This window comes from Epinephelus fuscoguttatus, linkage group LG7, assembly GCF_011397635.1.
Source record: "Epinephelus fuscoguttatus linkage group LG7, E.fuscoguttatus.final_Chr_v1".
NCBI classification, from domain to species: domain Eukaryota; kingdom Metazoa; phylum Chordata; class Actinopteri; order Perciformes; family Serranidae; genus Epinephelus; species Epinephelus fuscoguttatus.
The window spans coordinates 38,385,480-38,398,275 of NC_064758.1; the positions used below are offsets into that span (position 1 = coordinate 38,385,480).

A 12,796-nucleotide genomic window follows, 5' to 3' on the forward strand; every position below is an offset into this window, starting at 1 on the left:
AACGTTACGACATTTTCTCTTTCTGCCGCAGAGAGGGAGGTTTGTTCCAAAGCTTGCCACTGTGTTTATCCCCTACACCTTGATGAAGGGTGCTTCATTCAGCTGTGAAGGTGACAGCAAACTCCAATGACTGAGTGGGAGTGGGTAGGGTCCGGTTTTGGAAAGGCCCATAGTGTTCTTTGTAGATGAGGACCTGCTCCTTGTGTAGATTAAAGGGCTCATTGTAAGGCAACAGAAACACAATGATTCTTATTCTCAGGTGATTACACACTAAAGAAAACAGACTTGTATAGATAGAAAGTGTGTTTATCTGCAGGGACTCTGCCCTCTGCCTGTAGTTTATTATTTCTTCTTACTTCCTGTGTTTGGGATGTTTATGGTTGTGTACCCCCACAGCGTCAGGTGAGGTCATGGCAGGCATCCAACAGTCACAGCGCCAAAAGCTGCAAATATAGCGAGGCAAAACGCCAAACGAGAGAATCTGGAGTTGGCTTTTATTTGTGTGTTCACAAACAGTACCTGACAATCCAGCATAGTGTTTCTTCAAGGTGTCAACAGGGCTCCATGGCACAGTTTGATCACAAATACCAATATACAATCAAGAATCAACGACTTTACAAGCTAAATGAAACATTTCATCAAACTATATTTTGCTTCATATCTGTCTTCTGCTGTTTGCAAACTAGTCGGTCACATTTGTATATTCTTAATCATGTTAACAAAGCAGAACTTGCAGATATCGTGACTCCAACACGTGCAAAAGGATAGTGTAATGGCAGCAACAGAAAGTTTGGGGCTGTCTGGGCCTCTGGAGCTGGGGTTGGTGCTGGCTGGTGCTGCTGACTCGGGGTCGTCTCTGGAGCTGCTGACTGCTGTCCTCCTTGACATGATCTAGTTATGTCACTAAGACTCCGTTTGCTTCAGTTGCCAATACTTAGAAGAAACAAGTTAGAATAACTTATATTCACTTGTCATATTTGAGTCCAAAAGTATTGTTATTGGTTTCCTAGATTTCTTTTAAGTAAGATCAACTTCTCAGATGTTACAGCGTACAAAAAAGCTCTGTACAAACAGGAACTGATAAAGCATGTGCGTGCCAACATCAGTCAAACTGTGACCTTGAAATAACACCAACAATTAAACCTCACACAGATAAAGCACAGCGTTTCTCTTGAGATTCATTACTTTATTCCTCTCTGATCTTTTGTCAGCGCATCAAAAGAGTCAGATTCAAAAGGGGAACACCGGCGTCTGAGGGTGACAGACAGCAGCTGCCTTTTACTGTTCAGTTAACCATAAATAGATGTGATGATGTTACTGTAATGTTTTGTGAAATGTGCGAGCTTTGGTGTTACGACTGATTAGCTGCTGAGACTCTGTCGTGCTGCGGTGTGGGAAGGATTTTGTTGTGAATCATTAAATCTCCCACTTTTCCCATATGTGATAATGCTTTGTGTATATGCAAAGAAATTGCTGTCACCTCGACTGACCGATCAGCTGATTGATAAATTCATATACAGTCAGGTTTACAGCAATCTGGAAATCCATCGGTACAAAAAAAAAAAGTTTTTTCTTCCTTTACGTCTGGAGGCACAGCCCGGAGTTTTTCGACTAACGGAAGTGCAGGGGCCTCGGCGATCGCTCACACCCTCCACTTTCGGCGGTGCCCCCAGGGAATCGCTGTGTTGTTTACAAATACTTCGGGTAGAAAACCAGCAGAGTTTAGCTATATATCACATTTTTCACGTCACTATATCACCGTATAGACTATCTGATGTTTGTTAAGTCTATAAACACAATGACTGAACAAACGTTACTATTTCTGTGTGCACGTTTTGTAAATAACAATAATAACATCGTAGATTAGCTGGGCTAACCGTTAGCTGTTAATGTCAGCTGTTAGCGGTGTCTGTAATAACCATAGACTGTATAAAAATAAGGTAATAACTCAATAAACGGTCCGTGAATAAAATATTTTTTCCAGCAGATATCTTAGTTACAACATGATTGAGCTAGCAAAGCAGTTTTGTGTTGCTATGTGTGGTATTTATTCAGTTATGGGAAATCACGATGTCTAGAAAGCATCAGTGGCTGCAGCTGACAGGGACAGTTAGCAAAGCTAACATCGGGACATCATCTGTTAAAAGCCTCCCGTTGTTGGATACGACATGAAACTACTCCAGTTAGCTCAATCATGTTGTAACTAAGACATCCGCTTGCTATGGACGCGGAGCTTGCTGTTTCTGTAGGTACACATTTCCTGGGGACACCTGCACGTCTCGGCCACGCACCCTCCATTGTGGTTGGCTAAAGCGCAGCATCGTTCAAACTCAAAACTCTTATCACTGTTCCAATTTCCTGTGCTTTACTCAGGTGTTTCTCTCTAAAGACATTTTGACCTTAAACTACCTGATTGAATAAAGGTTATACTAATTACAAGTGATTACCTCTAATTGTCAACCTTCAGAGGGACTGAGATTTTGGATTTACATCCTGCGTGTAAATGCACTTTTATAAATTGTGTGCTCAGCTGTGTGTGCGCAATCACCGTTGTTTGCAGCGTCTCTGGGAAGTTTGTTTTTCACACAGTTCTGATTTCCACTCACAGTCCATACAGGTGAGATTCACCTCGTCTCACCACCAGCAGCAATTTATTTTCATTTGATGCAGCTGTGAGTCGTTCCTACATTTCCTTTGTGAGTTGTATTGAAAGACGTCAGCGTGCTTCAACACAACACTCAACAAGCAAATGTTTTTAGCATGTATACTAGATTTTTTTGGAGTAAATTGGTTTCTTTTTTGGTGTGCATACACTGCAGTTTGACTTTATGTGTATTATGGAATTATAGGACACAGGTACAAGTCATCCACAGCCTTATTTTTTACTTTGTCATCGCAGGAAAAGACGAGACAATGTAAGACAGTGGTGGAATATCATTAGGGGCACATTTACTCAATCAAAGCACAATTTGAGACGCTTTAATTTGTTCTGAAAGTTAGCTTGCAGCCCAGGATGTACACAAATGAACATAAATACACACAAAAGTACAGGGCTGCACGGTGGTGCAGTGGTTAGCATACTTAACAACAAGATATAAAAGCTTGTCAGTGGATTGTGAGCCTGTGTTACAATTTAAAAACAGTATCATGTCTTGTCAATCTCTTAAAATGTATAATAATAACAATAAACTTTATTTATAGAACACATTCAAAACAAAGTGCTTTACATGGTCGATCCCGGATTTCAAGCAATGCAGAATACAAGCAAATAAAATGAGGCAATTTTAAGAAAATACAAGAACAATAAAATAAAATACAGATAGAATGCCAGCACTGAAGCAGATTAGCAAAGCTGGCAACTAATTGCCCTGTAGTTTGCATGGAGGTACAGCAAATCAAACAACTAGATTAATAGAAAATAAAAGAAGACAGTAACTTCTGACAACTCAAGATAAAACAATAAAACAGATACGTTTTAATAATTAAAAAGATGTCACTGAGTAGAGTAGGTAGAATAAATGAGAACTCAGTTTCTGTTTTACATAAATTACATTTTGGAACTTAAATCACATTTTACTTTAACTTGTAATGGATTACTTTTACACTGTGGTATCTCTACTTTGACTTGAGTTATCTTATCTTATATCTAGTAATAACATTAATGGTGCCTCTGTTTTATTCAGGTTATTCACACTTGTGTCTGTCTTCACCATTGATGAGTCTACACCGACACCTGCTGGCCGGAAGTAGTATTACACCCGAGGAGCTTTTATTTTGAAGTGTGGAGACCCGCAGCTGCTGTTGCACCTCTGTTGACAGTTGGACGAGTGTAAACACAGGTCAGACAAACCCCTTCAGACAGCGGTTTATTTAAGCTAACACGGATTAAAATGCTCTGTAACACGACAGCTACAGTTTGTTTTAAACGGGCGGTTAAATCGTGTTAATTTAGCTCGAGTGTCGCTAGCTAGCTAACTGCTAATCAAGCTAGCTGGTCAACATCTCAATTAAGGAAGTGCTGCACTGCTGTGACTGTTAGCTTGTTTGGTCCGTAACTGCGATACGTTTGAAGGTTTTAGAGGCTTCAGACAAAATGATAATTTAACTAAGGTAAGGTAAAGTTTAATGTCACTAAGGGCAGTTTGAGATGCAGACAGTAGTCATGAGAACAGCAAAACATAAAGAGCACAAAGGGCAGTATCATCACTAAGGTCGTGATTTAATTAGCGTTAGCATGAAGTTATGTTAACTTTAGCTAGTGGTGAATGTGCACCCTGTAATGATGGTGATGTCTCCTACTGGACTCCAGTTATTAAAGCTTATTCATGTACAAATGAAGTGAATCATGGCTGATATTACAGAAGCTACAGTCAGCAACATAATGCATATTTTAGCACCGTGTCAGTGTCTTCAATCTTTAGTCTTTTGGACTATTATCAAGTTAGTCCATTACCTAAATACAGTTGAATGATCCAGCCCTGTCCTCCTCTGGCTTATTAACAGTGTCTACAGTCAGTCTGTGTTGTCATTAAAGATTTATTATGACCCCCTAATTGAAAATCTTCTTATTAGGAACACTACCAAGTGATGTGTAATATAACAATCAGACATCATTATTGAGACTCCCTCCTTTAAATTACTAAGAAGATGGTTACAGTCTCTTGGCTAAGGCCACAACTCCCAGGAGAAAATTAAGTATGTCTTCTGTTTGGAAAATGTTGGAGAATTAGTTATATTTCTAACTAAATGGGCACCTGTTGTGGCATACCTTTTTAAATGACACTATCTTCTGAGCTGTTTCTCCTCTCATTTATGTACTATTAAAATTAATTTACAGGCCGCTTTTTGATTGTTACAATCTTTTCTTTTTTTTCCTGTGTGTTCCTTTTTACCTATTGTGTATTTCCCTTACACCTGAGAATAGTGGGAACCAAAAATGGACATTGAAAAGATGCCCAAGAACTCCATGGACTCTCATGCAAGCCTTTTAGTCATGGGCTGTATCTGTAAATATAATAACTGCAGACTGTACTAAAGATGCACCGATCCAGCTTTTTCTGTTTTGATACCGATCTCGATGCTGGGGCTCTGAGTATCAGCCGATACCCGATACCGATCCGATACCATGGTTGACCTAAAAAGCTACCTTTACATGTAGAACTAGAGGCATCAGGCATTGATGACTACACAGTTCTTTCCTAAGATAAAATGAAACACATTAATGCAATGATGAACTATTTGTTTTTAACAAAAATAAACTATTGTGCAACAGCAGTTGAAATAGTGTGAAATACCTCCACACAGCAGATTCTCTCCTTCGCTCCATGACGTATGACTTCGTTCGCGTTGCAATAGATTTAAAGGGAAAGGATCACCTCAGGTATAGGTTTCATTTACTGATACCCAATCCATCTATTTTGATGTATCGGGGCCGATATTCGATCCAGATATCAGACCAGCGCATCCCTAGACTGTACTAAACTTCTTGAAAATAAAAAGAAGTTAAAAAGAATGGTGATATCATAATGTAAAAACACTGGTGTAAGTTGACAGTCTAGTATTCAAATGTTTACTTGAGTAAAAGTAAAGAAATATTAGGAAAATGTACTTAAACCATCAAAGGTTATGTGCACAAGTAATTTGCGAGTACAATACTATGTATACTTTTATATTAACTAATTGAGGGAATTTATGCAGTAGCTAATCAAGATTAAGGTCATTTTAACTACTTAACTTCAACAACGCATCACATTTTCTAAGATAATTGTATGGAAAATCATAATTTGCAAAGTAAATGGCTGTCAGATTAATGTAGCAGATTAAAATGGACATTATTTCCCTCTGAAATACAACTACACTGAGAAACAACAAATTGTTTCTGTCATTTTTCAAGCAAAAACAGTAAAAAAAAAAAAAAATCCCAAGTATTTTCTGTTTCCAGCTTCTCAGATGTGAGGATTTGCTGCCTTTCTTGGTTTTATATCTTTGAAAACTGATCATCTCTGTGTCTTGAGATATTAAGGTTAGTTGTTACGAGTGTGGGTAGCTGTGATTGGCATTTCACAGACTAAACAATTAATTTAAAATCTTGATCACGAAAGAAATACTAGTTGCAATTTAGAGAAGAGGAGGAAAGCAGCAGAAAATGACAATACTCAAGTAACGTACTGTACAAGTAGCTCCAGAATGTACTATTTTTTTCCACCACTGGTTTCATGTTACAACAACAAACACTTTTGAGTGACAGGCATCTTTTCCTCTGTTCCTCATGTCTCACCACAGCACTGAATGCTGCAGGTCACAGGATGGACACCAGTGGGAAACCCTCAACTGCACAGATCGTGGTCTTAGCCACCAGCTCAGCCCTGACTGCGCTCTTCTACTCCATTTACAAGAACCGAGCTACAACAGTTGCCAGATTAAAGGTCAGCCACATTTCTGCACACTCTGTCTTTGTCACATGAATGTCAGCAGTTTGTGAATTTAATGCCTGTTATGTTCCATGTGTTAATCTTGACCCACAGGAAGCCAAGAAAGTCTCCATTGACCAGGATCTGAAAAACATCCTGTCTGAAACACCTGGAAGATGTGTTCCATACGCTGTCATAGAAGGTGAGTTGGGCCACATTGAAAGCCTTAAAGACTTAAATTCACCATGCACAGTTATATCAATATTTTTACACTGTCCTGTTTGTCACACGCTGCAGGTGTTGTGAGGTCTGTGAAGGAAACTCTGAGCAGCCAGTTTGTTGATAACTGCAAAGGCGTGATTGAAAGGTTGACCTTGAAGGAGGAAAAGATGGTGTGGAATCGCACCACTCATCTGTGGTAAGTGATTGTGAAGTTTTTTATTTATTATTTGACCCATTTTTAACCAGGTAAGTCCTGTTCAGATTGTCGATCTCTTTCACAAAAGACAAAAAGTTACAGCCAAACAACCACACAGTATAAACAAAAAATGAAAGTAGAGATATTAGAACACCTGCGCACAATGACAAAACCCAACCGATTCATTCATCCTTGTACTTAGGAGAGCTTTAGAGTTAGGCAGAGACCAATTCACGTAGTTTCAACTCTCTTTGAAGGTAATTCCAAGTGAGAGGAGCAGAGCATGTGAAAGCTTTCTTTCCCAGCTCAGTCCGAGCACCAGCAACAGACAACAAAACTTAACAAGTCTTACAGCTACAGTCAGATCTCTGTTCAATCACAGTACACATGTACAAAGGGAGTTTACCCAGTATGGCTTTGTAAATGAACAATTGCAGTGAGCCTATGAAAGGTCAAAAATGGCCAACCAGCCCTGGAATTTTTGAATCATTGTCAATACTTGATTTTATTTATTTGATAGTACAGTTCACATTAGTACCATTTCTGAAAATATGCCACAGTCAGCCAGAAAGGCTAATTTTTGTCTCCAGGCAGGCAACAACTAAAGGCAAAAACATTAAGAATAAAAGCAGCGAGAATGTAATCAACGGTAAAAGCTGTGACAATATAGGGATACAGACAGCTGCTCTGCATGAGACAAAAACACAGCTGTTATGACACATAAAAAACGAAGCAAAGTAATGACAAACAAGACAACAAACAACATGAAAACACCTCAGTGTTTCAGTGTTCTCGAGTTTGATTTCTCATAAATCCGGCTCTGAATGTTGTGGAGAGGGAATAGTCATCGACAGCTTCTCATGTGTTGCAGTCAATTGTTCCAATCCTGAGAGACAGGAAAGCAGATTGGCCAAAATTACTTTGTTGGCTTGGAATAAGTCAATCTCCCCTGGTTGTGCATTACATGTCCTGTGTTCTACTCTGAGACAAAAACAAATCAGAAACCAAATGGGAGAAATTTAAATGTTTTGGTTTCCTGAAAGTCCCCTTCTTTGCATTTATTTGTCTGCATGCTGTTAGTTCATTTTCATACAACCAATCAAATCTTGCATAAAGCAGAAACATCTCGGCTCTTTCATAGACAGAACAGACGGTCACACTGAGCCAGACGGCATCCTGCTGCACAGCACAGGACTTTGAATAACAACCTACATTAGCTTTCCTGCTAAAGTCTCCTTCTTATCTGACGTACAAACACAAACACAGCTCTTGTCCTGCCCCTTAGTTCGTTGAACGAGTACCCAAACAAACATTCACACTGGAAAAGTTCACTGCTGACGTCAGCCTGCAGACGAGACAGTTAATTAGCTGGTCAGCTTCAGCACATTAAACAGCATGTAAACGCACCTGCAAATGTCACTTCCATCCATTAAATGCTGGTGTGGCCCTCACTCTGAACGCTGACACTGACACACCCCTCCAGCCACTGAGAGGAAGAGGAGTTTTTTTGTTCTTCTATAATAATAATAATCATAATTAAGGGTATTAACAATACATTTAAAGACATGTCAACTTGAACTGGACCAGGCTACAGGCTTGAAACAGGTCGGTGTCACTCCAATTTCAGTGTCTCATTTTAAATGCAGAGCTTATAGTCTGTGTGATGTCGTGAATAATGCATTGACTTGTTGCCGTCAACGCATCCCAACTCCCGCCTTTCATTAATGAAGAGAAATGTTCCACAATCTCTTTTTAGCATTTGACATATGATCGATTTGGTCTGTACTGATCATTCGGTAAGAGAAGGCACATGTCGTAGACTGTGTCACAGATATCTGTTCCCGCACTGAAAAGACTTAAGTTGACTTAAGCTCGTAATAATTGTTTTAATATATTATTTTTTTCTTTTGTTAATAATGAAAATTTGTGTTTCAAATCAGGCTTGACAGACATAATCTAATCTAACAAAGCAAGAACTGAAGCAATAAATCGATTAGTTGATCAGCGGAGTTGTTAAATTCTTGTCAGTCATTTAAAAGAAATACCAAAAGTTGGCTTGTAACTGCTCTACAAATATGACAATTTCCAGTTTTTCTCCATTTTATATCATTACAAACTGAATATTTTTAGGTTTTAGACTGTTGATCAGACAAAACAAGATAGTTAGAGATGTTATCTTGGACTGGGAAGCTGAGATCGTTGTTTTCTGACATATTGTAGATCAAGCAACTCCAGTATTTGATAAATAATCTGTAGATTAATCGATAATACATAGTTGCTGCTTTAAACTCGACTTTAGTAACTGTGATTATTTGTGAACAGGAACAACACAGAGAAAGTCATCCACCAGCGCACCAACACAGTCCCGTTTGCCCTCGGCTCACATGACGACGATATCGCTGCCACAGTGCGGGTAATACGTCCACTAGACGCTGCAGAGTTGGACCTGGAGACCACCTACGAGAACTTCCATCCCACGGTCCAGTCCTTGTCCAACGTCATCGGCCACTTCATCAGCGGGGAGCGACCCAAGGGCATCCACGAGACTGAGGAGATGCTGCGGCTGGGCGACAGCGTCACAGGTGTCGGCGAGCTGGTCCTGGATAACAGCCTGATCAAGCTCCAACCTCCCAAACAGGGCTTCCGTTATTTCCTCACTCGGCTGGACTACGACGCTCTTCTCAGGAAGCAGGGGAACAGCGTCCGACTCTGGAGGATTCTGACTATTGTTTTTGGCATCGCCGCTTGCTCCACGCTCCTCTTCATCCTGTGGAAGCGCTACATGCACCACAGGGAGAGCAGGAAGGAGAGGAGCATGCTGGAGGAGTTCAAAGAGCAGCAAAAGAAACGTATGCGTGAACTTAACGTGGACGAAAGCAGCGTGTCGCCAACAAGCTGTACTGTCTGCCTGACCCGGGAGCGGTCCTGTGTGTTTCTAGAGTGTGGTCATGTGTGTGCCTGTGCCCAGTGCCATGACGCCCTGCCAGAGCCAAAGAAGTGCCCCATCTGCAGGGCGACTATAGACCGAGTGGTGCCTCTTTACAACAGCTAATGTGGAACTGCAGAAATGTGCAATATATCACACAGGAAGTCTACTCAGTCATTATTACGCCGACGATACAGTATGTTATTTTAAAGCTGTCTGCTCAGGCTTGAAAAGGATGATATGTGAACTTTTTGTTGCACTTCTTTTGCTTTTTCTCACTGTCGTGGATAAATAGTAGGCATCTGTGCTGACTCATGACGCAGTCCCATTTCCCATCAAATGTACAAATCAGATTTGGAACCTGTGAAAGTAGAGAAAATGAAATTCCTTCTTTCATTTTGAGAGAGAAAATTAGGTTTCCTCTCACTAAGACACTGACAAGTATTGATGAAACAAATCTTGGTCCTGTATCCAGACAACTATTAATCTTAAGATCATTCTTAAAACAGCACTCGGGGGAAGTGTACACACACACATACACACACAGACAGTAAAGCTCTTACGAAAACACTTTAAAGGTCCAGTGTGTAGGATTTAGGGGGATATTGGCAGCAATTGAATATAATATAATAAGCGTGTTTTCTTGAGTGTATAATGACCTTAAAATAATAATAATTGTGTTTTCATTACCTTAGAATGAGCCATTTATATCCACATAGGGAGCGTGTCCTCATCTACGGAGAGTGCCTTGTTGCACCGTCATGTTGCTACAGTAGCCCAGAATGGACAAACCAGACATACACTTTAGATAGGGCCATTTGCTTTTTTGCATTGGCCAACGTAGTTCGAAGCCCCTCCACGACTAGCACTGCCGCAAAACACTTTAAATCATCAAGTCTATTTGTTTTGGAGAGGAAAAGACCTCTGCGGATAATTTGGCTTCCGTTAAAAACCATCTGAACGTCTGTAGCTGTATTCACAAACATTCAGAGACCACTCTCAGAGAGCTCTTAACGTAGCCTAAAGATTTCTAGTGCAACGTCTTAGCTTAGCAGTGATTTAAGAAAGTTCTCAGAGCAACTCTGAGCAAGGAAGGGACAGAAACTTTCCTCTTAGTGAGGACGTGTGGTTTACCCCGTCGCTAGGTATGATGCCTTCATTTAACAGATGTGATTGGTTGCCCTTTTGTGAGCCTGCAAGCTGTGGACAGCCATTAGAAAAGAGATGATGTCATTGTTGGTGTGATCACTCTGCTGATGGAAGGTCGAGACAGGCCCAAGTCATCACTGCTGCACTGTTGTATCTTTTCAGTTTTCCAAATATCTTAGTGCGGTCATCACTCTTGATTTCTGGCATTACAGCGTTATTGCGTTGGGTGGGAGATGTGAGTGGATCTCTAATGAGATCGACCACAAACATTATCCCTGCACAATCTAATCTGTAGCATTTCATTTACTCACTGTCATCCAGCGTTTGAGGAATATTTCTCTGACGTCTTTGTCTTTCTGACATTTTCTCCTCTGCCTCAGAAAGTTTGAAGCCTCTTAAAAGTCTTCCTCCCTGCTCTTAACATTTTTCACCTTTGGAGCTCTTTTAAGGGCTGAGATGCTCTGTGAATAACTTATCTTTACCAGGAATTTATCAGACTCTTGTCACTAGCTTTGTGAATACAGCCCCTGAATCTTAAGTAATCACAGAAAAAATATGAGCACACATTAGCAGGTGCTAGGCTATATCGGCCCGTCTTTGTCAAGCCGAACAGTGTAGGAGAAACACTGATTTTTGACAGCATTTGTTTGGGTTTAAATCCCCAGGTCTGTTTGTTTTTGGGGAGAGGAAGGTGGTGAAAACCTCCTGAACAATAAACACTAAAGGAATTCTAACTGGAGGAACTTTAAGCTGGTTGCAGTCTTCAATTCTCCCAAATCTTACACACTTTACCTTTTTAAAGTGTCAAGAAGTACTTATCTGCCAGAAGGTGGTGGTATACTGTATGCTTAAAATGCAGTACATTAGTGAAAGCTTGAATGTAGTGAACAACACAACAGAGTCGTTTTACTCTAAGAGTGATTCAGTATAAAAACAAAGCTTAACTTGCATCCTTGCTTTGTTTTAATCCACGGTGCTGGGTGCAAGTTTAAGAAAGTCAGTTTTGCTGCTGCTAGAATTTGTTACTCTTCACTACATCTTCAACCTCAAGCTAAGCTAACCTAAGCTTGTGGCAAACAACATATGCACCGTAATTAAAGACAACAGAAACTAAACCCCAACAACAGAAGTGGCATTTTAGCTCGAAGAGTCGTAATATGTTGGATGAAACAGGAAAAGGAGGATGACAACGGCACGAACTGACACATGAACAAATGAAATGTCTGTTTTTATGTGTGATTAGTTTGTGTTATTTAAACATCAAGTCTCACTTCAGGTACCATGTACAAAAATATAATGTATGATCATTTCAAGAATGTACAAAAGTATGACGGACATTGGTAGGATGGATTTTACTTCAGCTGAACCTAAGGTGCTTTTGGGAAACAGTGTCCAACTTGTCTTTACATTTGATTTTTGAAGCGTGCGCAGGCTATTCAGTCTGCCTAATCATTTTTTTAATGTTTTAAATTGTGATTTAGCTTTGGTGAGGCCTTACAGATCGTTAAAAGCTATGTTTTTTCAGACGAGCGGAAGGAAAATTTTCAGTGTAAGAGCTCGAGGAGTGAGGCGGGGTGGCAGGACGATAATTGCTGTCAGGTTGTTCCTGGAGAAGAGGGAGCAGGCTGACCCTGTCCTGTTCTTTTTTGACTTTGTTCTTACAAAGATTTGGAGCAGGTGCTTGGCCTCCTCAGACGTTCGGCTCAGAGTACAGGGAGCACATGAAAAACTTGTTAAAGTGTACCGTACAGGAGGGACCTCTGTACGGTCACAGCCTCTGATTGTTGGACTTTGAACCTGCTTTTCCTGAGACATTGGCAAAACATAATCATCAACTCTCTGTCTATTTGAAACCTCATTAAAGACAAATGCAATGTTGATCAAATACTGTGG

The 12,796-nt window shown here is 40.3% G+C and overlaps 1 protein-coding gene across 1 annotated transcript; it reads left to right on the top strand.

Moving 5' to 3' along the window:
* Positions 1-3,736: 3,736 nt before the first annotated feature.
* mul1b (mitochondrial E3 ubiquitin protein ligase 1b) lies at positions 3,737-12,788 on the top strand. The gene is made up of 5 exons (XM_049581869.1): positions 3,737-3,839; positions 6,283-6,425; positions 6,525-6,612; positions 6,708-6,828; positions 9,151-12,788. The coding sequence occupies exons 2-5, from the start codon at positions 6,306-6,308 to the stop codon at positions 9,878-9,880; spliced, it is 1,059 nt and encodes a 352-aa protein (XP_049437826.1). The 5' UTR covers positions 3,737-3,839; positions 6,283-6,305; the 3' UTR covers positions 9,881-12,788.
* The last annotated feature ends 8 nt before the right edge of the window (positions 12,789-12,796 follow it).